Here is a 26,715-nt window from a genome sequence, read left to right on the forward strand (position 1 = left end):
AGAGAACTCGCAGAAGCGAACCTCGAGGCTAGTCAGGAAGAAATGAAGCGCTGGTATGACCAGAATGCTACGCTGGTCGAGTTTCAGCCGGGCCAACAAGTCTGGGTCATGGCCCCAGTGAGACCCTGCGCCCTCCAAGGTAAATGGACTGGACCCTTCAAGGTGGTCGAACGGAAGAGCCAAGTCACCTATCTCGTCGATGTGCAGTCCCCGCGGAACCCCCTCCGGGTTCTCCACGTGAACCGCCTCAAACCCCACTTTGTAAGGACCGAATTGAGTTTACTCCTGGCCACCGACGATGGGGCCGAAGAAGACACCGAGCCCCTTCCAGACCCCCTGGGGGCGAAAGAGACGGATGGGTCCGTGGAGGGGGTGAGACTGTCAACCGCCCTCACAGCCCAACAGTCCGACGACTGCCGCCAGCTACTAAGGAAGTTCGCGGACCTCTTCTCCCTGACCCCTGGGGTCACCAACTGGTGTGTCCACGACGTGAACACCGGCGAAAGCCCGCCAGTGAGACATCGGGCCTACCGGGTCCCTGATCGGGTACGAACCTGCATCCAGACCCAGGTAGCGAAGATGCTAGACCTCGGGGTGATTGAACCCCCCGACAGCCCCTGGGCCAGCCCGGTAGTCCTGGTTCCGAAAGCGGCTACCCCTGGTGTTGCCCCCGAGCTGAGGTTTTGCGTGGACTACCGAGGACTCAATGCGGTTACCCGAGCGGACGCTCACCCTATCCCCCGTGCCGACGAGCTCATTGACCGCCTCGGGGCCGCTCGCTACCTCAGCACCTTCGACCTGACTAGTGGATACTGGCAGATTGCCCTCACTGAGGGAGCCAAGGAGCGCTCCGCCTTCTCCACCCCGGATGGGCACTACCGCTTTAGGGTGATGCCGTTTGGAATGAAGAATGCCCCGGCCACCTTCCAGCGGCTGGTGAACAGGGTCCTGTCCGGACTAGAGGGGTTCAGCGCAGCATACCTCGACGACATAGCGGTATTCAGCTCCCAATGGACCGAGCACCTCCAGCACCTCCGACAAGTCCTGCTGGCTCTGCGCCGGGCCGGCCTCACCATCAAAGCCAGCAAATGTCAAATTGGGCACGGCTCCGTAACCTATCTGGGGCACCAGGTGGGAAGTGGGCAGGTCGCCCCCCTCCAGCCGAAGATCGACGCCATCTTGTCCTGGGAACCCCCCACAACCCAAACGGAATTCCGGGCCTTCCTGGGCCTCACCGGCTACTACCGAAGGTTTATTAAGAACTATGGCAGCATCGCAGGCCCCCTCACAGAACTAACCTCCAAAAAACACCCCAAGAAAGTACACTGGACTCCCTCCTGCCAGAAGGCGTTCGACACCCTAAAGGCCGCCATGTGCGCGGCTCCGGTGCTCAAAGCACCCGACTACGCCCAGGAGTTTGTGGTCCAGACGGACGCCTCGGAACACGGCATCGGGGCAGTCCTCTCCCAGTTCGACGACAAGGGCATAGATCGGCCCATAGCCTTCATCAGCCGAAGGTTGCTGCCCCGAGAACAGCGGTGGAGCACCATTGAGAGAGAGACCTTCGCAGTAGTCTGGGCCCTCAAAAAGCTACGGCCCTACCTGTTCGGAACACACTTCCGAGTACAAACGGATCACCGCCCCTTGCGGTGGTTGATGCAGATGCGAGGAGAAAACCCCAAGTTGCTACGCTGGTCCATCTCCATCCAAGGGATGGATTTCACGGTGGAACATCGCCCCGGGACGGACCACGCCAACGCGGACGGCCTGTCCCGATTCTTCCGCTTCAGCGAGGAGAACCCCCAAGTGGATGGGTAGTTCTCCCCGCCTTTCAGCTGGGGGGGCACGTGTGAGACCGGCCTCGTGGCGTGGGCCCTCCCGACCAGCAAGTTACCCTACAACCACGCCGAACCTCGTGGACACGGCCTTCCAGCTCCCGTGGGCCATGATCCCGAGGACCGACCAGATTCCCAACACGCATGCCCGGCCGAGGGAGAGCGAAACCCCCCCCAAACTAGACCGAGAGGCGCCGACCCTGGCACACCTCTGGTCTCTCCCCCGAGGGAGGTTTCGATCGACCACCAGGCCCCCGGTGAGCGGGCGCCTCGCCTGCTGGCTGTCTGGAGTCCCTCCCAGACCCACCTGAACAGATCAAAGGGCCGAGCGACAGGAAACCCCGGCACACCGCCCCCAGGCACCAGACCCCTCTCCGCGAGGACTCCGGACTTCAAAGAGGAGGGGGAGTATAACAAGGGGTGCTGAAGGGACGGGAGCAGAGAAGACCTGGACTGACGAGAGCCTGCTGACCTGGTCGCGGCTCGATCGCTCACCGAACCGAAGAACGCTACCCGAACTCTGAACCATCTGAGCCCTGCTGTCGCGGCTCCCCGAACTCTGAACCATCTGAGCCCTGCTGACGCTGTCGCGGCTCCCCGAACTCTGAACCATCTGAGCCCTGCTGACGCTGTCGCGGCTCCCCGAACTCTGAACCATCTGAGCCCTGCTGACGCCGTCGCGGCTCCCCGAACTCTGAAACCATCTGAGCCCTGCTGACGCCGTCGCGGCTCCCCGAACTACGAACCCCCGGTGCCTGCTAAGTGACTCGCGGCCCGCTCCTCCAAGAGAATCGGCAGAGATTGCCGAGAGAAGCAACATCCCCTCAGCTCGAGGATTGAGAGCTGTGCGCCGGATACCTCGCAGAGACACTGACTCAAAGACTGTCCCGCTACCCTTTCCCTCCTCACGAGATCGCTGCCGCTTGTGGCATTAATTCTGCACCTGCCTGCCGGATCATAAAGATCCCTGACAACTACCGATAAAAGCATATTGTCTTACAACGAATTACTGTGTGGTGTCCCTCTATCCGAAGAGAGAGTAAGCGCAGCGTGTGCGATCCTAGGTACGAGACCCTTCCAGGAAGGGCCTCTCCGCTCTTTCTCGGCCTAACTCTGGGTAAGGTGGGCCTCCGGGTGCTCGGGAACGCATTCCGTAGCCTCCCCGGGGAACGCCTTCCAACACATACCAACACAGCAAGTGCATCTCAAGAGAGCCCTCTACTGCAGGTGTACACCAGGAGTGCACCATACCAACACAGCAAGTACATCTCAAGAGTGCAGTATACTGCAGGTGTACACCTAGAGTGCACCTTACCAACACAGCAAGTACATCTCAAGAGTGCAGTATACTGCAGGTGTACACCAAGAGTGCACCATACTAAGAGAACATGTACTTCGCAAGCCGTGCATGCATTATCGTAAATGAGCAGATGTACCACTAGAGTGCAGACTGCCAACAGCATGCAAGAACATCAGGTACAGTTTCCCACCTCACCGGGTAAAAAAAATGCCCCCCATCCTTGCTGAAAGCGTTTTTGAAAAGCCTTCTGCACTCTTAAGAAACAGCGAGTGGGGGGGCAGAGCACCTCATAAAACTCAAAAATGGATGAACAATGGCCTTTTTTACTGTTAAATGTTTTCAGGCGTTCTGGTCACTGAAAGGCTTCAATGTAATCCAGATGTGTATTTTACACAGTGTTATTTATCTTGAAGCCTGTGCTGTCCTTTTGGTGTTTCAGCCAAATGTGACTTTGCATCTTACTTTGTTTTTCTGGCAGTAACTCTCTTCACAAGTTTAATACCTATTTGACTGGACCACCCGTGACCTGCATGCGGAGGTGGTAACGAGGGACGTTTTAAGGGATGGGCGACGTGGTCAATTGTCCAGAGCCCCCCCTTCCATGGTACACCTTTGAAAAGTGACTTCTCTCACTCTTTAGCTCACCTTTGTCTGTTTGTTTACCTCACCCACACCCCGCCTACTGCTACTGCCTACTCCTACCTCCCTCTTTATCTAGTGTCATCCTATCGATTCTCGGGACGCTGAGCAAGACATGTTTCAGCTGTTTGTGTGGTGCGGCCCCATTTCTGAAAGTTTAATTCAATATTGTTTGGCATCATGAGTGCTTGGATTAGCTGTAAATGTGTACCAAACTTTCCAAAGTTGTTCCCATAAGGGGGCCCCAAAATTATCTTGCCTGGGTCCCTAAATGTCCTTGTGAAGAAGACGCTGGGCAGACTGCACACTTTGCAGGATTCGACGAATTCTCTCTCGATCGTCAGCTGTTCCTGATCAAGAAATCTTGGGAAAATAAGAAATCTTCTTCACAGGTTATGGCACGTGATTCCTGGCCAGTCCAATTCCATTCTACGGGGCCTGTGTGTTTGGCTCATACTACCAATGTAGAGCACCCCTTTTATTTTGTAGTTTTATATAGTACGGACTCGCCCCAAAGGTATTGGAGCGCTTTACATGAGCACCAGTTACATTACACAAGGTCACATTTTGCAGGCACGTGGAGATTAAGTGATTTGCCCAGAATCACAGGATGTTGAGCCGAACCCAAGACTCGAACCTGGTTTCCCAGTTCCAAAGTTGGCAGCTCTGGCAGTTAAGCCGCATCTTTAAATACGTGACATACACAATAAAAGTTATTAACACACAAAAGAGAGTCTGAGGAGGTTTAAAGACCTACAGGGGCCAACTCCCCTAAAGTAGAAGTAATGAAACACAGCAAGGCCCCTGGGCCTAAAATAGAGGTGAGAAATAGAACAAGAGAGTGCTGGAGCATCCCTTTTGCAGGATGATTCCCCTCACCCACCCCTAGGTGGCATGCTTCATCACTGGGAAACCTCCTCGCATTGCGGATCTAGTCGCACTGCGGGCTATAACCCCCCTCCCTGAGAGTGATGAGCTCAGGGATGTTTTCAGTGTTTCAAAAGAGCAGAGTGTGGTGAGGAAGGAAAAGAAAGATAGATGTGAGTGTGAGATAAAACTAACTCTAGGGTAGGCCAAAATGTTTTATTGGGATGTCCGTAGGTTAGGGCTAAAAACAAGTACCATGAGAGGAAAGTACACGATGAAAGGTCAAAAACGAGGACAGCCTTGTTTCTAGCCCATTTTAAGAGTCAGTTGCCCATTGATGTCCCCCAAATAAGAAGCTCATGCTTATACATGCATTTCCACACGCGCATGCCTGAATACTGCCATGTCCGTAAACTGGACTCCCTTATCGCTGATACTCACCACAGGCATCAGTGTAGCGGGGATGGATGTCCCACCAGCCAACACTTGCGTCATTTTGTTGACCACCAAGTCGGCCACTAGCTGCCGGTCTTCCTCGATATGCTCTCCGATAAGAGGCATGGAGCTATCCATGACCTGTAAGCAGAAACACGTGAAAGCAGATTATTTGCTTGTCAACAGAGCCAATTGTCAACTGAGGATGTCGAAGGAAGCATTTGGGGGGCAGTGAAAGAGCATACCCACTAACTCCAACCCTGGACTATGCATGGCCTGTAAGAGGAAACACGGTGAAAGCAGATGATGTGCTCGCCAATAGAGCGCACTATGCAATTGTCTATGTGGAGGAACAATAGGCTAGTGAAAGAGAGCGCATGCGCACTAACACAAACCATGGACAATCCATGAGCTGTAAGGACCACAGCAAAAGCAGGTTATGTGCTCGCCAGTAGCGTGCACTGTGCAATTGACGATGTGGAAGGAAGCACAGGACAGTGAAAGAGAGCGCATGCGCACTAACACAAACCCTTGGCTAGCCATGACCTGCAGAAAGAGATATCCCGGGCTCACTAGAAATAGTGTGAAGATATGCTGTAACCAAAGGTCTGTTAGCGGATTTCTACCTGTGACAAGCTTTCTGTGATGTAGTCTTTTGTGATGTGACTTTACCCAACAGCCCACAGAGGAGTCCGCTGCGTGGAAAGCAGGAACCACCCACTCTGATACCTATGGGCATCAACCCGTCGCTCAATTCAGAGGGACAAACACACTTGACAGAAACCACAAAGATGTTTAAAACCCAAGAATAAACAGGCAGTGAGTTCTCAAGGACTTCTGAAAGGCATGTGAGGGAATTGGGGAGCCCGTCATTTTCAGTGACGTCACCTGTGAGCGAGCAAGAATTGTATTGTAGTTGCATTTATATAGCACTTACTACCCCTGATGAGGCCTCGAAGCGCTTTTTCGGCGAGTAGCACGCTACTCCGTAACCCATTAAAGATTAGTGTTGAATTAGTAAAGTGAAATATAAAAGTGATTTAAGTGGTGGATAGGTTAGTCAATTATGTGGATTCAGAAGTGTTGGACAGGCCACACAGAGGGCTTGCTCCCTCCCCGCACGACAGGGCCCGAGCTCCGGCCCACCAGGCATACCCCCGTGACAAGCCCCTGTACTCCGTCTCCCGACGGACCCTCTGCCCTCGGACCCCTACTCATCACGGGGTCCAGCCCCACCGGCTTCCCCGGCCGGGTCAAGCCGCCATCTTGGGCCCTGCACCACGCGGCCGCGTGGCCTCACCTCGACCCTAACCCCGGGCCTGGCCGGCCCCGACATCCCGGCACCACCATCCACCCAGGAGGTGAGCGGACCACTTGGCAGGTCAATGGGAGAACGAAGTGTCAAGAGCTCTTCCCCCGCCAGGTGCCGATCGCCTCCAGCTCCCCCAGGCGCTGGCTCCACCCCCTGCTGGGTGTCTGGACACCTTCATCCCGGACCCTCCGACCTCCAAGTGCGAGGGTCCGGACATCAAAGGGCACCAGCCCTATAACTGAGGCAGCTCCGGAGCAGGAAGGCAGTTGTATCCTGGAGTCGAGAGACACCGAGTGAACTCAACCCTGACGGTCTACTGGCGCTGCCGTAGCCCGCTCTTGGGAACCATCGTCCTGCCTGCTGGCGCTGCCGCGGCCTTCTGCAACCTTCATCTTCCTGGGACCTGCTGGCGCCGCCGCGGCCCGTTGTAACGACCATCCTCACCGGGACCTGCTGGCGCTGCCGCGGACCGTCATCTTCCTGGGACCTGCTGGCGCTGCCGCGGCCCGTTGTAACGACCATCCTCACCGGGACCTGCTGGCGCTGCCGCGGACCGTACATCTTCCGGGGACCTGCTGGCGCTGCCGCGGCCCGTTGTATCGACCATCCTTACCGGGACCTGCTGGCGCTGCCGCGGACCGTACCACCTAACCACCAAGCTCGAGGATTGTGAGCTCATCATCATCTCATCCGAACTACCTGATTGGTAAATAGACTGACCCGCTACCCCCTTCCCTACCTTACGAGACTCTAATCGAGGGGACCCCTGCGTCCAGACCTCCTTGTACCATTCTACCGTATCATAACTAAGTACCTATAAAGAACACTGAACCTTATCCGTGTGTGATATCTGTCTGTGGGGGGGAAGTTACTTGTCTGTACGATCGCTGGAGACGGCTCTCCCCGGAGACCTCTCCCCCTGACCCCGGCCGGCCCTCCCGGTCCGTCTACCTTTTCTAACATTGGTGGCCAGCGGCGCGATCCGAATCAACGCGTAATCGTACAGAAAGTAGCTCACCCCACGACATAAGCACGATGTCGACCAAAGATAGCAGCTCCACCGAGAAATTCCAAATGGAGAAATTAGAAGAATACAACCACCGCGAACTGAGACAATTTTGCATAGAACTTGGCATTGCTACCACCGGCCTGAGTACCAAGGATGATCTAAAGCGCGCTCTGGAGTCATGGACAGAAACGGGGGTCACAGGACCCTCCGACCAAAGCAGCGTCACACCAGACCAAACCAGCATCACACCAGAGGGGAACGCCACGGCTCCCGAGGAGCGGGGAACGGGCCTCCCGCAAGAGGAGATCCGAGAAAGAGACAGAGTCAGATTACACGAGTTGGAGATGGCACGACTCAAGATGGATGGGGAACTCAAGTTAGCTGAACAGAAACTCAACCTCGAGCATATGCGGCTTCGAGAGGAACGAGAAGAAAAGCAGAGACAGAGAGAGCTGGAAGAGAAAAAAATAACGCTCGAGCACGAGCGCCGACTAGCGGAAATAGAACTGCGCAAACAGAATAAGGAACTGGGGGTGCCTGAGCGACCACACACCCCGGGGCCAAGTGAGAAAAAAGTTCACATCCCCAAGGATGTTGTCCGCGAATATGTCCGAGAAGACGACATACAACAGTGGTTTAAAGCCTATGAGATCACAATGACCTCCCACCGGATCGACCGGAGTGATTGGGGAGCCGGACTTTGGGGGAGATTTATCAACGAGGGTCGCGATGCCCTGCTGCAGCTCCCCGATCACCAAATGTCGTCCTACGACCACATGAAGGCTGCCCTCCTCACCCTCTACGGCCTCACGCCCGAGATGTACCGCCAGAGGTTCAGAGATTGCACCAGGATCCCAGGTACAACTTGGGTAGAATACGTGAACTATTTCAGCCGGGCATTCGAAGGTTGGATCAAGGGAAGTCAGGTCACCACTTACGAACAACTCTTCAACCTTATGGTATGGGAGCACCTGTCAAACAACTGTTTCGTCGAGCTCAGGCAGCACCTACTCGACAGTAAGCTGACCGACCCCCGGCAGCTCGCCGCCGAAGCTGACCGGTGGGAAAGCACCCGAGTGGGCCGGAGAGGGCCCCACGACCAGAACAGAGGCAACCAAGGCCAGCACCGTCCTCGGGAAGGAGGAGGGGGCCAGGGGCGAGGGAGAGACGCCTTACCAGCAACACCCGTGGCCAGCACCCCGCCTCCGGCCGGCCGGGGCAACCCCCCGTTGCGGCCTGGGTACCGAGCCAACGTCACGTGCCACCGGTGCCAGCGACTAGGCCACTACGCCAATGACCCGAACTGCCCGCTAAATCAAACACCCAAGCCCCGCCAGGTAGCGGCCGTTGCCCTAGGGGAAGAGCAATCATCGGAGGGACCCGAAGAGTACGAGCCGGCCCAGCAAGGGTGGGAACCGGCCGCCATGGTCCTGGCATGCCTAGGGGGAAGAGACATGGTTCCGCGGGCTCCCCTACCCGCCAACACCAGAAAATACGGTCAGTGGGTGACCATTAATGGACAGAGAGCCGAGGCCTTGCGTGACACCGGCGCCAGCGTGACGGCCGTCCGCTGTCATCTGGTGAAGCCCGAGCAGATCCTGCCGAACATTCTCTGCCCCGTCCGCTCGGCAGATAACTCTGAGAGTATGTGTAAGATGGCCTGCGTCCCGTTTGAATGGGGAGGGGTCTCCGGCCTACTGAAGGTGACGGTCCGGGACGATGCCCCCGTGGACTGCCTCCTGGGGAATGACCTCGAGAGTTCCCCGTGGGCCACCGTCGAGAAAAGAGAGCACCTGGGGATGCTGGGCCTCCCGGACTGGGCCTGCATAACCACCCGATCCATGGCCGCCCGTGCCACCCCCCGATCAGAAGAAACCGAATGGCCAGCACCTCCGCCCCCGGTTGCCCCCGTCGAGGACAACGGCGAGTCCGACCTCCCGGACCCGACTATCGAAGCAGACGCGCAACACCAGGACCTTCCGGATCTGGCTCAGTGGCGTCAAGAGGGGGGGCCCACCCAAGAACAGTTCCGCCAGGAACAAAAGACCTGTCCCTCCCTCGAGGGACTCCGCCAACAAGCCGATACCCAAAACGCAGGGGACACCACCGGAACCCACTGGGTCTACTGGGACAACGACCTGCTCTACAGCGAGCAAAGAATCGCCGAGCTGGGGGCCGGTCGAGTTCTGGTGGTACCGCTCCGCTTCCGAGACTTTCTGCTCAACCTGGCCCACGATGTCCCCCTGGCTGGACACCTGGGCCAGGACAAAACATACAGTCGCCTGGTGACCCACTTTTTCTGGCCAAAAATGAGGAATGACGTCCTGAACCACTGCCGATCTTGCCCCACGTGCCAAGCCAGCGGGAAGAGTGGTCGGAAGCTGAAGGCCCCTCTGCAACCCTTCCCTGTGGTCACCACCCCGTTCGAGAGGGTGGGGATAGACATTGTGGGGCCTCTGGACCCCCGCACGGCACAAGGACACAGGTTCATCTTGGTACTAGTGGACCATGCCACCCGCTACCCCGAGGCGGTGCCCCTACGGACAGTGACAGCTCCGGTGGTTGGCCGGGCCCTGATGGGGATCTTCTCCAGGGTAGGCTTCCCCCGAGAAGTCGTCAGCGACCGAGGTACGAATTTCATATCTAAATACATGAAGTCCCTCTGGCAACAATGCGGGGTCACCTACAGATTCACGACCCCCTATCACCCCCAAGGGAACGGACTAGTGGAGCGTTTTAACCGCACTCTCAAGGGGATGATTGGGGGATTGGAAGAGCCTCTCCGTCGCCAGTGGGATGTGCTGCTCCCGTGCCTCCTCTTCGCCTACCGAGAAGTCCCCCAGAAGTCCCTCGGCTTTAGCCCTTTCGAACTCTTGTACGGGCACCCTGTGCGAGGGCCCCTCAGCCTAGTCAAGGAAGGTTGGGAGATGGCCCCCTTAATGACCCCTCCCGACGTCTTCAAATACATCCTGGCCCTACGAAACCAGACCCGGCGCTTCAGGGAGATGGCCAAGGCGAACCTCGAGGCCAGTCAGGAGGACATGAAGAGGTGGTATGATCACAATGCCTCCTCCGTTGAATTCGAGCCTGGGCAGCAAGTATGGGTGATGTCCCCCACCGAACCATGTGCCCTGCAAGACAAGTGGACGGGGCCCTTCAAAGTGGTCGAGCGTAAAAGCCCCGTCACTTACCTCATCGACATGGGGTCCACCCGGAACCCCCTGCGGGTCCTCCACACCAACCGGCTCAAACCACACTTTGTGCGCTCCGAACTAAGCCTCTTGATGGCGACAGACAGTGGTACAGAAGAAGACTCCGAGCCCCTCCCGGATCTCTTAAAGACTCAGGAGAAGGACGGCTCCGTGGATGGGGTCCGGCTCTCTGACGCCCTCACTTCGGAGCAACGCCAGGACTGCCGGGACCTCCTGCTGCAGTTCGCTGCCCTGTTCTCCCTCACCCCCGGGGTCACCCCTTGGTGTTTGCACGACGTAGACACCGGGGACAGTCCCCCTGTCCGGCACCGGGCCTACCGCGTACCAGATCGGGTACGGGCCTGCATACAGGAGGAAGTGGCCAAGATGCTCACGATCGGGGTCATCGAGCCCTCGGACAGTCCCTGGGCCAGTCCGGTTGTATTAGTTCCCAAGGCCGCTGCCCCCGGCACCGCCCCTGAACTGAGATTCTGCGTCGACTACCGGGGCTTGAACGCTGTCACCCGGACCGACGCTCATCCCATCCCCCGAGCAGACGAGCTGATCGACCGGCTGGGGGCCGCCCGCTACCTTAGTATCTTCGACCTAACGGCGGGCTACTGGCAGATCGGCCTCACACCCAGGGCTCAGGAACGGTCAGCCTTCTCCACCCCCGATGGCCACTATCAATTTAAGGTCATGCCCTTTGGCATGAAGAATGCCCCCGCCACATTCCAACGTCTTGTGAACCAGGTCTTGGCAGGGCTCGAAGAATTCAGCGCTGCCTACCTGGACGATATCGCTGTATACAGCCGCCACTGGTCCGACCACCTCCGTCACCTCCAAGAGGTCCTCCAAGCCCTCCAGCGGGCCGGCCTCACCATTAAGGCCGGCAAGTGCCAAATTGGCCAAGGGTCTGTGACCTACCTTGGGCACCAAGTGGGAAGCGGGCTGGTGGCCCCACTACAACTTAAGATTGCTGCCATCCAGTCCTGGCAGCCCCCCGTCACCCAGACCGAGGTCCGAGCCTTCTTGGGGCTCACCGGCTACTACCGGCGGTTCGTGAAGGACTACGGCAGCATCGTGGGGCCCCTCACGGGACTCACATCCAAGAATCAACCGAAGCGGGTCCACTGGACTCCTGATTGTCAAGCGGCCTTCGAGGAGCTGAAGGCCGCCCTGTGCACCGCCCCGGTGCTCCAGGCCCCCGATTACAGTCGGGAATTTGTGGTGCAGACCGACGCCTCCGACCACGGCATCGGGGCCGTCCTCTCTCAGCTGAACCCCGAAGGTCATGACCAGCCGGTGGCCTTCATCAGTCGACGTCTCCTGGCCCGAGAACAGCGTTGGAGCACCATCGAGAGGGAGGCATTTGCAGTAGTGTGGGCCCTCAAAAAGCTCCGACCCTATCTCTTCGGTACCCACTTCCGGGTACAAACCGACCATCGACCCCTGCAATGGCTGATGCAGATGCGGGGGGAGAACCCAAAACTCTTGCGCTGGTCCATTTCCCTGCAGGGAATGGACTTCACTGTGGAGCACCGGCCAGGCCAAGACCACGCCAACGCGGATGGCCTGTCCCGCTTTTTCCGCCTCGACGAAGAGAGTCCCCAAGGAGATGGGTGACTCTCCCCGCCTTCAGCTGGGGGGGACGCATGTTGGACAGGCCACACAGAGGGCTTGCTCCCTCCCCGCACGACAGGGCCCGAGCTCCGGCCCACCAGGCATACCCCCGTGACAAGCCCCTGTACTCCGTCTCCCGACGGACCCTCTGCCCTCGGACCCCTACTCATCACGGGGTCCAGCCCCACCGGCTTCCCCGGCCGGGTCAAGCCGCCATCTTGGGCCCTGCACCACGCGGCCGCGTGGCCTCACCTCGACCCTAACCCCGGGCCTGGCCGGCCCCGACATCCCGGCACCACCATCCACCCAGGAGGTGAGCGGACCACTTGGCAGGTCAATGGGAGAACGAAGTGTCAAGAGCTCTTCCCCCGCCAGGTGCCGATCGCCTCCAGCTCCCCCAGGCGCTGGCTCCACCCCCTGCTGGGTGTCTGGACACCTTCATCCCGGACCCTCCGACCTCCAAGTGCGAGGGTCCGGACATCAAAGGGCACCAGCCCTATAACTGAGGCAGCTCCGGAGCAGGAAGGCAGTTGTATCCTGGAGTCGAGAGACACCGAGTGAACTCAACCCTGACGGTCTACTGGCGCTGCCGTAGCCCGCTCTTGGGAACCATCGTCCTGCCTGCTGGCGCTGCCGCGGCCTTCTGCAACCTTCATCTTCCTGGGACCTGCTGGCGCCGCCGCGGCCCGTTGTAACGACCATCCTCACCGGGACCTGCTGGCGCTGCCGCGGACCGTCATCTTCCTGGGACCTGCTGGCGCTGCCGCGGCCCGTTGTAACGACCATCCTCACCGGGACCTGCTGGCGCTGCCGCGGACCGTACATCTTCCGGGGACCTGCTGGCGCTGCCGCGGCCCGTTGTATCGACCATCCTTACCGGGACCTGCTGGCGCTGCCGCGGACCGTACCACCTAACCACCAAGCTCGAGGATTGTGAGCTCATCATCATCTCATCCGAACTACCTGATTGGTAAATAGACTGACCCGCTACCCCCTTCCCTACCTTACGAGACTCTAATCGAGGGGACCCCTGCGTCCAGACCTCCTTGTACCATTCTACCGTATCATAACTAAGTACCTATAAAGAACACTGAACCTTATCCGTGTGTGATATCTGTCTGTGGGGGGGAAGTTACTTGTCTGTACGATCGCTGGAGACGGCTCTCCCCGGAGACCTCTCCCCCTGACCCCGGCCGGCCCTCCCGGTCCGTCTACCTTTTCTAACAAGAAGGATGGCGGAAGGGTAGAAAAGGGAAAAAAGGTTTGTATTTATATAGCGCTTGTTGCCCCATATGAGATGTTGAGGCGCTTTTTTGGCGAGTAGCACGCTACTCCAGAAACCCATAAAGGATTAGTGGTGAATTAGTATAGTGAAATAGTGGGAACTCCTCTGCTCTTCTGCTTCGTGCTATATAAATATCAACAAATACACACCACCCAGTTGAGGGTGCAGCCAACACACCGATTTGTGAGGGTGGACGAAGGAAACTATCCCCGCTCATCCCCAACTTCCCTGCAGGAAAATTATGGCCATTGCCTGATGTCAATAATGGTTATTTTCAGCACAAATAAACCCAGGGATATTATGTTATGTCACCGAATTTTATAAAGCGCACACCCACCAAAAGGTCTTGTGGCGCTAGACCTACAGGGGCAAAGCCACTGTTATACCCTCTGACGGGTTAATCATAAGCCACCCTGCAAAGCCAGGGCTTCAGGACTGCCCTAAATTTGAGACAGCTGGAAGCAAACCTGATATCAGATGGTAGAGGGTCCAGATATGGGGGGCAAGTGTAGAAGAGCTGGAACCACCCAGCGTCTGGATGGACAGAAGGTTCAAGTAGGAAGATCTTAAATTACGATCGGGTGTGTATTTGTGGATGCGGGCCGAAATGAAGGCGGGCTGCAACTCTGTACAGATTTACAAACAATGCAACGGGCCTTGAAAACTGAGCGTTGCTCAACTGGCAAGCAATGCAATTCCCACAGCAGGAGTGTGATGTGACACTTCTGGGGTAGTTGATACAGAAGCCTGGTACCCTGATTCTGCATCAATTGAAGTCTGCCAGCTAAACCCTTAGGAAGCCCCAAATAGAGGGGATGTTGTGGCTGGCGAGATTTTGGTTGATGGAGAAGCCGTGTTCTTTACGCAGCCCTACTGATAGTATTAACAAGCATTTGCGATGTAATAGGTCTCGCTTTCACGCGAGTTTGAGCTACTGACATTGCAAATAACAATGCTTTTTATTTTTGTTTTAAAATCATAGATAGAAGGCATTGTCATTTACAATGCCAATAGCTTAAAATCGCGTAAATGCGAGACCTATTGCATTGCAAATGCTTGTTCTCAGAGTATGTGGTCTGCGGCTGTGGGGCCTTTCTGGTGGCGTGTTTACACGTGTTGGGAGGGAGCCAGGTGTTTACCTTCCTGTGGCTTCTCGGTCCCTCCATTTGTGGTGATGTTTGGGGACTGCAATGGCAGTCTCCCCGAGGGCGCCATGCCTGTAGAAGGATGCAGGGCCCGCCAGCATGCCGCAGAAACAAATAACCAGGGAAATTCTTGGGACAGCTCCATCCCGGCAACGACTCGGGAAAGATGGAAAGGCACCAGACCGCATCTTACAGCCTTTTTGTAAACTGGCTTTTTAAACTGCTTTTATTTTTGACTCATCGTGTAGAATTCCGAGGCTGTGCTTTAAATAAACACATGAAGAAAGCTACGTTTGTTGAATATTAAGGACTTACCTGCATTTTGCTTTATGATGGTGGTTTAACAGCATCAGACGTAGAACATGTTTAAAAACAGAACGCATTACTGGTACTTTGAGGGTTTTTGTGTATTACACGAAGGCAAAAGAATTTAAATAAAACTCCACCAAGATGTTTTTTAACTGGCGTACACTTGGAGATCTGCGTAGTATTAGAGAGCGTGTGATATTCTTGCAGCATAAATGTCGGGTCATTCGTTTTAGGCGGGAAGTACTCCGGTGTGCGTGAAGATGAAGAGACTAGAACATTCTTTTTCAGAGGATTGAGCTCCTGTAGAGTTCTGGTCAGTGCGGCTTCTGTTGCCTGTGCATTGGTGAGTTACGCTGTTTAAGCTGCACATGTTTTATGTTCGAGGAGAAGCCTGCCTTGGCATGTATGTGTGAAAGAAAAGCTTTCACAGATAATGTCTGACGTGCGCACGCTTCCTCTGTGTGTTCTCTCATTTTAGGCGGGCGAGTGACTTGTGAAGTGCGACACTTGGAAAGTAGTACATCTGAGTGCTTCCTGGCCAGAGAAAGGACGCCATGGGGTAATAAAGAGAAGCTAAGCCTGTAGGCTATCTGTTTTCACTCAGCCGTGTGTTTATATTTGCATCGCGCTTTCACTTTCACTTTAAGTGAAAGCGCGATGCAAAAATAAACACGCGGCTGAGTGAAAACAGATGGCCCCCTAATAAAGATAAGAAATTGCTTTGCAACAGCAGCAAAGCAGACGAGCCAATGCGGATGGGCCGGATGAAAAGGCGAGAGGGCGGCAACAAAAATACCCCATTTCCAATGGCAGGCCATAGTTTAGCATAAGCGGTGACGCAAGCCAATGAAAATGAGGGGCGGGCCTTCGAGTCCTCTTCTGAAAAACCCTCATCCACAATATCTCTTGCTGAGCGAGCAATACATGCGCTGCAACGCTAGGAGAGACCTAAAAATGAAGATGCTTGTTGTTAGGCCACCAGCACCAGGCAACACAACTTGAGCAGGTCCTTCTCTACACCCTAGCTCACAGCTGACACACGTTCAGTGACATCCACAGTCACTGGGCCAAGCTTCAGACACCCCCAGCCACATACTGCTCGGCCTGCAGCACAGAGACAATCAAAAAGGGATGGATGGAAATGTTTGAGCCAGACCCTCTCAGCCACTGGACATGCCTCTAGACAGCATTCCATTCCATTGGCCGTCCTCTCAATCAATCAATCACTCAATCAGGGGTTTATAAAGCGTGCTACTCACCCGTGAGGGTCTCAAGGTACTGGGGGGAGGGGGGAGGGGGGTTAGGCTGCTCCAGCTCAGGCGAAGAGCAAGGTCTTGAGGTCCTTCCCGAAGATGTGCAGGTTAGGGGAGCGTCTGATGCTGTCCGGGAGCTCATTCCAGGTTTTGGCTGTGATGTAGAAGAAGACCCTTCCTCCAGCTCTGCTTCTGCGGATCCGGGGGGTCTATGCTAGGGCGAGGTCGGAGGATCGGAGAGCTCTTTTGGGTGCGTGGAAACAGACTCGATTATTGAGGTATTTGGGTGCGATGTTGTGGAGGGATTTGTAGGTGTGGGTGAGAAGTTTGTAGGTTATTCTCTTCTCAACCGGATGCCAGTGAAGGTCTTGAAGGTGTTGGGTCATGCATTCGTGCCGTGGGGTCCCAAGGACAAGTCTGGCTGCAGCATTCTGGCTGGTCTGGTGCTTGTGTAGTAGGGTCCTGCTGATGCCGGCGACTATGGCACTGTACTCCAATCAAAGTGCCAAAATCAGAATCAATTGAGTCTCATCAGAATCATTTCCACTTAGGCAAGGCACAAGACAGGGATGCCCACTATCCCCTACCTTGTTCCTCCTGCCCAGTGAACCACGGCTATTGTCAATTAATGAAGATTCCAATTCAACAGGGTTAAAACTGGGTAATAACTATTTGAAGAAGGCAGCTTATGCCGACGACATACTGATTTTGACTGTTTATGCGGCTCTAGACATCCCACCAATCATGAGCAAAATTGAAGACTACTCACTAGTGTCACAATAGACCCTCTGTACAAGCAATGCTGGCTCATTATTTGTAAATTATTTTACATTTTCATAAAGCGAAGCTCCATCAAACTGGATTCGGAACGTTGTACATTGTTGGAAGGCGTTCCCCGGGGAGGCTACGGAATGCGTTCCCGACCACCCGGAGGCCCACCTTACCCAGAGTTAGGCCGAGCAAGAGCGGGGAGGCCCTTCCTGGAAGGGTCTCGTACCTAGGATCGCACACGCTGCGCTTACTCTCTCTTCGGATCGAGGGACACCACACAGTAATTCGTTGTAAGACAATATGCTTTTATCGGTAGTTGTCATGGATCTTTATGATCCGGCAGGCAGGTGCAGAATTAATGCCACAGGCGGCAGCGATCTCGTGAGGAGGGAAAGGGTAGCGGGACAGTCTTTGAATCAGTGTCTCTGCGAGGTATCCGGCGCACAGCTCTCAATCCTCGAGCTGAGGGGATGTTGCTTCTCTCGGCAATCTCTGCCGATTCTCTTGGAGGAGCGGGCCGCGAGTCACTCAGCAGGCACCGGAGGTTCGTAGTTTGGGGAGCCGTGACGGCGTCAGCAGGGCTCAGATGGTTCAGAGTTCGCGGAGCCGCGACGGCGTCAGCAGGGCTCAGATGGTTCAGAGTTCGGGGAGCCGCGACAGCGTCAGCAGGGCTCAGATGGTTCAGAGTTCGGGGAGCCGCGACAGCGTCAGCAGGGCTCAGATGGTTCAGAGTTCGGGTAGCGTTCTTCGGTTCAGTGAGCGATCGAGCCGCGACCAGGTCAGCAGGCTCTCGTCAGTCCAGGTCTTCTCTGCTCCCGTCCCTTCAGCACCCCTTGTTATACTCCCCCTCCTCTTTGAAGTCCGGAGTCCTCGCGGAGAGGGGTCTAGTGCCTGGGGGGCGGTGTGCCGGGGTTTCCTGTCGCCCTTTGATCTGTTCAGGTGGGTCCGGGAGGGACTCCAGACACCCAGCAGGCGAGGCGCCCGCTCACCGGGGGCCTGGTGGTCGATCGAAACCTCCCTCGGGGGAGAGACCAGAGGTGTGACAGGGTCGGCGCCTCTCGGTCTGGTTTGGGGGGGGCTTCGCTCTCCCTCGGCCGGGCATGCGTGTTGGGAATCTGGTCGGTCCTCGGGATGTTGGCCCACGGGAGCCGGAAGGCCGTGTCCACGAGGTTTGGCGTGGTTGTAGGGTAACTTGCTGGTCGGGAGGGCCCACGCCACGAGGCCGGTCTCACACGTACCCCCCCCTAGCTGAAAGGCAGGGAGAACTACCCATCCACTTGGGGGTTCTCCTCGCTGAAGCGGAAGAATCGGGACAGGCCGTCCGCGTTGGCGTGGTCCGTCCTGGGGCGATGTTCCACCGTGAAATCCATCCCTTGGAGGGAGATGGACCAGCGTAGCAACTTGGGGTTTTCTCCTCGCATCTGCATCAACCACCGCAAGGGGCGGTGATCCGTTTGTACTCGGAAGTGTGTTCCGAACAGGTAGGGCCGTAGCTTTTTGAGGGCCCAGACTACTGCGAAGGTCTCTCTCTCAATGGTGCTCCACCGCTGTTCCCGGGGCAGCAACCTTCGGCTGATGAAGGCTATGGGCCGATCTATGCCCTTGTCGTCGAACTGGGATAGGACTGCCCCGATGCCGTGTTCCGAGGCGTCCGTCTGGACCACAAACTCCTGGGTGTAGTCGGGTGCTTTGAGCACCGGAGCCGCGCACATGGCGGCCTTTAGGGTGTCGAACGCCTTCTGGCAGGAGGGAGTCCAGTGTACTTTCTTGGGGTGTTTTTTGGAGGTTAGTTCTGTGAGGGGGCCTGCGATGCTGCCATAGTTCTTAATAAACCTGCGGTAGTAGCCGGTGAGGCCCAGGAAGGCCCGGACTTCCGTTTGGGTTGTGGGGGGTTCCCAGGACAAGATGGCGTTGATCTTCGGCTGGAGGGGGGCGACCTGCCCACTTCCCACCTGGTGCCCCAGATAGGTTACGGAGCCGTGCCCAATTTGACATTTGCTGGCTTTGATGGTGAGGCCGGCCCGGCGCAGAGCCAGCAGGACTTGTCGGAGTTGCTGGAGGTGCTCGGTCCATTGGGAGCTGAATACCGCTATGTCGTCGAGGTATGCTGCGCTGAACCCCTCTAGTCCGGACAGGACCCTGTTCACCAGCCGCTGGAAGGTGGCCGGGGCATTCTTCATTCCAAACGGCATCACCCTAAAGCGGTAGTGCCCATCCGGGGTGGAGAAGGCGGAGCGCTCCTTGGCTCCCTCGGTGAGGGCAATCTGCCAGTATCCACTAGTCAGGTCGAAGGTGCTGAGGTAGCGAGCGGCCCCGAGGCGGTCAATGAGCTCGTCGGCACGGGGGATAGGGTGAGCATCCGCTCGGGTGACCGCATTGAGTCCTCGGTAGTCCACGCAAAACCTCAGCTCGGGGGCAACACCCGGGGTAGCCGCTTTCGGAACCAGGACTACCGGGCTGGCCCAGGGGCTGTCAGAGGGTTCAATCACCCCGAGGTCTAGCATCTTCGCCACCTCGGTCTGGGTGCAGGTTCGGACCCGATCAGGTACCCGGTAGGCCCGATGTCTCACTGGCGGGCTGTCGCCGGTGTACACGTCGTGGACACACCAGTTCGTGCCCCCAGGGGTCAGGGAGAAGAGGTCCGCAAACTGCCTTAGTAGCTGGCGGCAGTCGTTGGACTGTTGGGCTGTGAGGGCGGTTGACAGTCTCACCCCCTCCACGGACCCATCGGTCTCTTTCGCCCCCAGGGGGTCTGGAAGGGGCTCGGTGTCTTCATCGGCCCCATCGTCGGTGGCCAGGAGTAAACTCAATTTGGTCCGTACAAAGTGGGGTTTGAGGCGGTTCACGTGGAGAACCCGGAGGGGGTTCCGCGGGGACTGCACATCGACGAGATAGGTGACTTGGCTCTTCCGCTCGACCACCTTGAAGGGTCCAGTCCATTTATCTTGGAGGGCGCAGGGTCTCACCGGGGCCATGACCCAGACTTGTTGGCCCGGCTGAAACTCGACCTGCGTAGCATTCTGGTCATACCAGCGCTTCATTTCTTCCTGACTAGCCTCGAGGTTCGCTTCTGCGAGTTCTCTGAATTTCCGGGTCTGGTTGCGGAGCGCCAAGATGTATCGGAACACATCCGGGGGGTCCCCCGGGGGGTTGTTTCCCACCCCTCCTTGACCAGGCTCAGGGGTCCCCGGACGGGGTGTCCATATAGTAGTTCGAATGGGCTGAATCCTAGGGATTTTTGGGGAACCTCCCGGTAGGCGAACAGGAGGCATGGGAGGAGGACGTCCCACCTCCGGCGTAGGGGTTCCTCGAGGCCCATGATCATTCCTTTCAGTGTTTTGTTGAAGCGCTCGACTAGGCCGTTTCCTTGGGGGTGGTACGGGGTGGTGAATTTGTACGATACTCCGCACTGCTGCCAGAGGGACTTCATATATCGGGAGATAAAGTTCGTACCCCAGTCACTCACGACTTCGCGGGGGAACCCCATGCGGGAGAAGATCCCCATCAAGGCCCGGCCTACCACGGGGGCCGTCACGGTGCGGAGAGGGATGGCTTCGGGGTAACGGGTGGCATGATCCACCAGGACGAGGATGAACCGGTGGCCCTGGGCGGTCTTGGGGTCCAGTGGTCCCACAATGTCGATTCCTACCCGCTCAAAAGGGGTACTGACGACGGGGAAGGGTTGTAGCGGAGCCTTGCGCTTGCCCCCACTCTTTCCGCTGGCCTGGCACGTGGGGCAGGACTTGCAGTGGGCCTCCACATTTGCTCGCATCTTGGGCCAATAGAAGTGGGTGACGAGTCGTTGGTAGCTCTTATCTTGGCCTAAGTGTCCGGCCAGGGGTACATCATGGGACAGGCCCAGGAGGAGACTTCGGAAGCGTAGGGGTACCACTAGTACTCGGGCCGATCCCAACTCGGCCGACTTCTGTTCGCTGTACAGGAGGCCGTCCTCCCAGTATACCCAGTGGGTGCCAGTCCGGTCGCCTGCTGCTTGGGCCTCGGCCTGTTTTTGGGGTCCAATGAGGGACGGGCAGGTGGATTGTTCTTGGCAGAATTCTTCACGGGAGGGGCCCCCTTCGCAGTGCCACTGGGCCAGTTCTGGCAAGTCCCCGAGTTTGGTCAGGGTTTCGGGGTCGGAAGGCACGGACCCTTCGTCGGGAGCGGTCGGTTCGTCCAGAAGGGGGTCGTTGGCCTCTGGTGGTGTATTCTGGATCTCGGGGATGGTGGCGGTGCTTAGCGGCATGGCCTCTCCCCCCTCGGAGGAAGGCGCCCTGAGAGTCATCGAGCGCGTGGTGGCGCATACCCACTCGGGTAGGCCCATCATCTCGAGATGGGCTCTTCGTTCCACTTGTCCCCACGGGGAGTTCTCAAGGTCGTTGCCCAGGAGGCAGTCCACGGGCTGGGAGGTTCGGACCGCCACCTTTAACTTGCCGGTGACTCCCCCCCATTCGAAGGGGACTAGGGCCATCCGGCAGAGGCTCTCGGAATTGTCTGAGGATATGACGGGACAAAAGGCGCCAGGCAGGATCTGATCTTCGGAGATCAGGTGACAATGAACTGCCGTGACACTCGCCCCCGTGTCCCGGAGGCCCTTGATGCGGTGACCGTTGACCGTTACCTGCTGTCAGTACTTCTTCGTGTTGGCGGGTAGGGACGTTTCGGGGACCATCTCCCGGTCCCCTAGGGAGACCAAGGCCATGGCGGCTGGTTCCCATTCTTCGGAGTCTTCCATCTCTTCCCCCAGGGCTACGGAGGCCATTTGTCGAGCCGGCGGGGTTGTTGTGGCGGTCCGCTGGTACAGGGGACATTGAGGGTCACTGACATAGTGTCCGGTCTGTTGGCAGCGGAAACAGGTGATCCTCACTCGGGGCCCCGGCCTCCCTGGTGGCCCGGTGCTGGCCGGAGTTGGAGCTGGAAAGGGCGGAGATTGTCCTCTGGGAGGGCTGAGCGGGGATCCCCCGGGAGCTCCCTTGGCCGGCCTTGATTCCCTCCGCCCCTCTGGCGGGGGGGTCCCTGACTGTGGCGACCGTAGTCTCCCACGGGGCCTCGGGAGGCCCGGGTGTTCACCCACCGGTCAGCCTCGACGGCCAGTTTTCGAGGGTCTGTGAGTTTGCTGTCCTGGAGGTGCTGGCGCAGCTCTACGAAGCAATTAGCGGACAAGTGTTCCCATGCGATTAGGTCGAACAGCTCCTCAAAGGTGGAGACCTTGCTGCCCTTGATCCATCCGTCCAAGGCCCGGCTGTAAAAGTTCACGTACTCCACCCAGGTGGTACAGGGTATCTTTTTGTAGTCTCTAAACCGTTGCCGGTACATTTCAGGGGTGAGCCCATATCTGGCTACCAGGGCCTCTTTCATGTGACTGTAAGAGTTCATCACCGTGGAGGGCAGGTCCAGCAGGGTATCTCTCCCCTCGCTCAGGAACCGGCCCCACAGCCCAGCCCCCCAGTCTTTCTGCGGGACTCGGTGGGAGGTCATGGCGACTTCGTAGGCTTTGAACCATTGCTGAATGTCGTCGTTCTTATAGTATTCTTTCACCACATCTTTGGAGATGTGGACCTTTGGTTCCACGGTGGAGGAGATGGGTTGGGTTTCCGAGGGTCGGGCCTCCGCATTCTTAGCCTTGAGCTCGATTTCTTTTAGGCTACGTTCGTGCTCTAGTTGGAGTTTTCTTTCTTCGTGTTCTCTTTGTCGTTTCTTTTCCTCTAGTTCTCCTTGTAGGCGTAACTGTTCCACTGCCAGTTTCTTTTCAGCCAGTTTTAGCTCTCCTTCGATTTTTAATTTTGCTAGTTCTAGTTCTTGGTTGCGACCTCTTTCTCGGTCCGCTAGTTCCTCTGGGGATAGGCCCCCCTCGGGGGCGCCGTTCCTCCCCGGGGTGCTTCGTGGTTCGTTGGGAGGCTCTCCTTCTGTTTGTGTCCGGGGAGTTCCCGCCTCGACCCAGGTTTTTAATGCCCCCTGGAAGTCCTCTTTCGTGCTTAGTCCGGTGGTAGCGATTCCAAAGTCTTTGCAAAATTGTTTCAGTTCTCGGTGCGTATAAGATTCTAACTGGTCCTTTTGGAATGCCGTGCTCGGGTTGGTGCCTGCGGCACCTAGGGAAGGTTCTCCTTCCATTTCTTCTTGGTAGTGCGTAAGCCGTCTACTGCACGATCTCTAGGTGTTGGCTTGGATCCCGTCGCCTGCCACCAAATGTTGGAAGGCGTTCCCCGGGGAGGCTACGGAATGCGTTCCCGACCACCCGGAGGCCCACCTTACCCAGAGTTAGGCCGAGCAAGAGCGGGGAGGCCCTTCCTGGAAGGGTCTCGTACCTAGGATCGCACACGCTGCGCTTACTCTCTCTTCGGATCGAGGGACACCACACAGTAATTCGTTGTAAGACAATATGCTTTTATCGGTAGTTGTCAGGGATCTTTATGATCCGGCAGGCAGGTGCAGAATTAATGCCACAGGCGGCAGCGATCTCGTGAGGAGGGAAAGGGTAGCGGGACAGTCTTTGAATCAGTGTCTCTGCGAGGTATCCGGCGCACAGCTCTCAATCCTCGAGCTGAGGGGATGTTGCTTCTCTCGGCAATCTCTGCCGATTCTCTTGGAGGAGCGGGCCGCGAGTCACTCAGCAGGCACCGGAGGTTCGTAGTTCGGGGAGACGCGACGGCATCAGCAGGGCTCAGATGGTTCAGAGTTCGCGGAGCCGCGACGGCGTCAGCAGGGCTCAGATGGTTCAGAGTTCGGGGAGCCGCGACAGCGTCAGCAGGGCTCAGATGGTTCAGAGTTCAGGGAGCCGCGACAGCGTCAGCAGGGCTCAGATGGTTCAGAGTTCGGGGAGCCGCGACAGCGTCAGCAGGGCTCAGATGGTTCAGAGTTCGGGTAGCGTTCTTCGGTTCGGTGAGCAATCGAGCCGCGACCAGGTCAGCAGGCTCTCGTCAGTCCAGGTCTTCTCTGCTCCCGTCCCTTCAGCACCCCTTGTTATACTCCCCCTCCTCTTTGAAGTCCGGAGTCCTCGCGGAGAGGGGTCTGGTGCCTGGGGGGAGGTGTGCCGGGGTTTCCTGTTTCTCGGCCCTTTGATCTGTTCAGGTGGGTCCGGGAGGGACTCCAGACACCCAGCAGGCGAGGCGCCCGCTCACCGGGGGCCTGGTGGTCGATCGAAACCTCCCTCGGGGGAGAGACCAGTGGTGTGACAGGGTCGGCGCCTCTCGGTCTGGTTTGGGGGGGGCTTCGCCCTCCCTCGGCCGGGCATGCGTGTTGAGGATCTGGTCGGCCCTCGGGATGTTGGCCCACAGGAGCCGGAAGGCTGTGTCCACGAGGTTCGGCGTGGTTGTAGGGTAACTTGCTGGTCGGGAGGGCCCACGCCACGAGGCCGGTCTCACATACATGTTCTGCACATGCACAACCATAGTCTGCACATGATTGACTTTAAACTGCACACAGTGATCTTACGCTACCCTGCTTTACCAAAACTTTGTGCATCATCAACCAAACTCTGCGTATTCTGAACCACAAGCTTTACACACTGTTAGTCATACCCAACATATAGTCAGCCACACTCTGTGCGCCATCAGCCACGCCCTGTGCACTGTCAGCGGCACCCTGTGCACCATCAGCCACGCTCTGCGCACCATCAGCCACACTCTCCAAGCTCTCCACACCATCAGCCACACTTTGCACACTGTCAGCCATACTCTGAGTGCCGTCAGCCATGCTCTACACACTGTCAGCCACGCTCTGCGCACTGTCAGCCACCCTCTTCTCACCATCAGCCTCACACTTCACACCGTCAGCCACATTCTGCACACTGTCGGCCACGTTCTGCGCACTGTCAGCCACACTCTGCACACCATCAGCCACGTGCCCTGCACCATCAGCCACACTCTCTGCACCATCACCTACACTCTCTGCACCGTCAACCGCCCTCTGTGCACCGTCAGCCTTGATCTGCGCACCATCAGCCACGCTCTCCACACTCTCCACACTATCAGCCACACTTTGCACACTGTCAGCCATTCTCTGTGCACCGTCAGCCACGCTCTGCACACTGTCGACCACATTCTGCGCACCGTCAGCCACACTCTGCGCACCATCAGCCACGCTCTGTGCACTGTCAGCCACGCTCTCTTCACCATTAGCCTCACTCTCTGCACCGTCACCCACACTCTCTGCACTGTCACCCACACTCTCCACACCGGCAGCCTCCCTCTGCGCACCATCAGCCATGAACTGCGCACCATCAGCCACACTCTCCATGCTCTCCACACTATCAGCCATACTTTGCACACTGTCAGCCATTCTCTGCGCACCGTCAGCCACGCCCTGCACATTGTCAGCCATGCTCTGAGCATTGTCAGCCACGCTCTGTGCACTGCCAGCCACGCTCTGTGCACCATCAGCCACGCTCTCTTCACCATTAGCCTCACTCTCTGCACCGTCACCCACACTCTCTGCACTGTCACCCACACTCTCCACACCATCAGCCTCCCTCTGCGCACCATCAGCCACACTCTCTGCACCATCAGCCACACTCTCCACACCGTCAACCGCCCTTTGCGCACCATCAGCCACGAACTGCGCACCATCAGCCTCGCTCTCCACACTATCAGACACACTTTGCACACTGTTAGCCATGCTCTGCGCACCGTCAGCCACGTTCTGCGCACCGTCAGCCACACTCGGCGCATTGTCAGACATGCTCTGTGCACTGTCAGCCACGCTCACTTCACCATTAGCCACACTCTCTGCACCATCACCCACACTCTCTGCACTGTCACCCACACTCTTCACACCGTCAGCCTCCCTCTGCGCACCGTCAGCCATGCCCTGTGCACCATCAGCCACGCTCTCTGCACCGTCAGCCACACACTACACACGTCAACCACACTCTCCGCACTGTCAGCCACACTCTCCGCACCATCTGCCACACTCCGCGTACTGTCAGCCAAACTCTCCACACCATCAGCCAAACTCTCCACACCATCAGCCAAACTCTCCACACAGTCAGCCACATTCTGCACACTGTCTGCCTCGTTCTTTGCACCACCAGCCACATACTGTACACTGTCGGCCATATTCTGCACTACAGCTCATCGGAGCCAGTCTGCAGCCTTATCATACCTTGCAACACTCAGCCCTGCTTTGCACAGACTTTATCAAGCTCTGCACACCTATTGGTTTATCTTCCTCTGGTCTCTGAACACTTGCATAACGTACCCTCCCTTTTCTGGGTACTACCTTATCCTGTATTTGTCTCGAATATGATATGATATGGTCGAATATGATATTATTGTTATAATTGCTTTATTGTCTCTGCTCTTTAAATAATTGTAAAGCGCTCTGATACCCACAAGGGTCATGTTTGCGCTATATAAAACTCTCAAATAAATAAACAAATCAATGCAGTCCTGCTCTGCACTCTCTGAGCCACGGGTTGCACTTTCCCAACAATGATGTACATTCAAGGCTGGACTAGCCACCCTGCCACTCTGGCACTTTCCCGGTGGGGTGCAGGTTAGGAGGCTGCCTCCAGAGCAGGGTGGGCTGCATGGCCACCCACCTCCCTAGGACACCATTCTAGTGCAGCCATCTAGCAGGGTGAGGCTGGTTTGAACATTTCTTCCAGGGTTGAGCTCTAAATCCGGCTCTGTTTACACTTCCCCAACCGTGATCGGTATCCTACGCCCCATCAGAGCGGTCTGCAGCCCCACAGCCCCTCTCTCGGCTCCACAGCCCCTCTCTCGGCTCCACAGCCCCTCTCTCGGC

General features: G+C 57.0%; 1 protein-coding gene across 1 annotated transcript in view; it reads right to left on the minus strand.

Moving 5' to 3' along the window:
- The window catches only part of SYN3 (synapsin III), a 1,380,627-nt gene that overhangs the window by 71,060 nt on the left and 1,282,852 nt on the right, over positions 1 to 26,715 (minus strand). The window contains exon 11 of the mRNA XM_085651961.1: positions 5,083 to 5,217. Coding sequence (XP_085508087.1) covers positions 5,083 to 5,217 — 135 coding nt within the window. The remainder of the gene's footprint in view (positions 1 to 5,082; positions 5,218 to 26,715) is intronic.

This window comes from Triturus cristatus, chromosome 4_1, assembly GCF_964204655.1.
Source record: "Triturus cristatus chromosome 4_1, aTriCri1.1, whole genome shotgun sequence".
Lineage (NCBI taxonomy): Eukaryota > Metazoa > Chordata > Amphibia > Caudata > Salamandridae > Triturus > Triturus cristatus.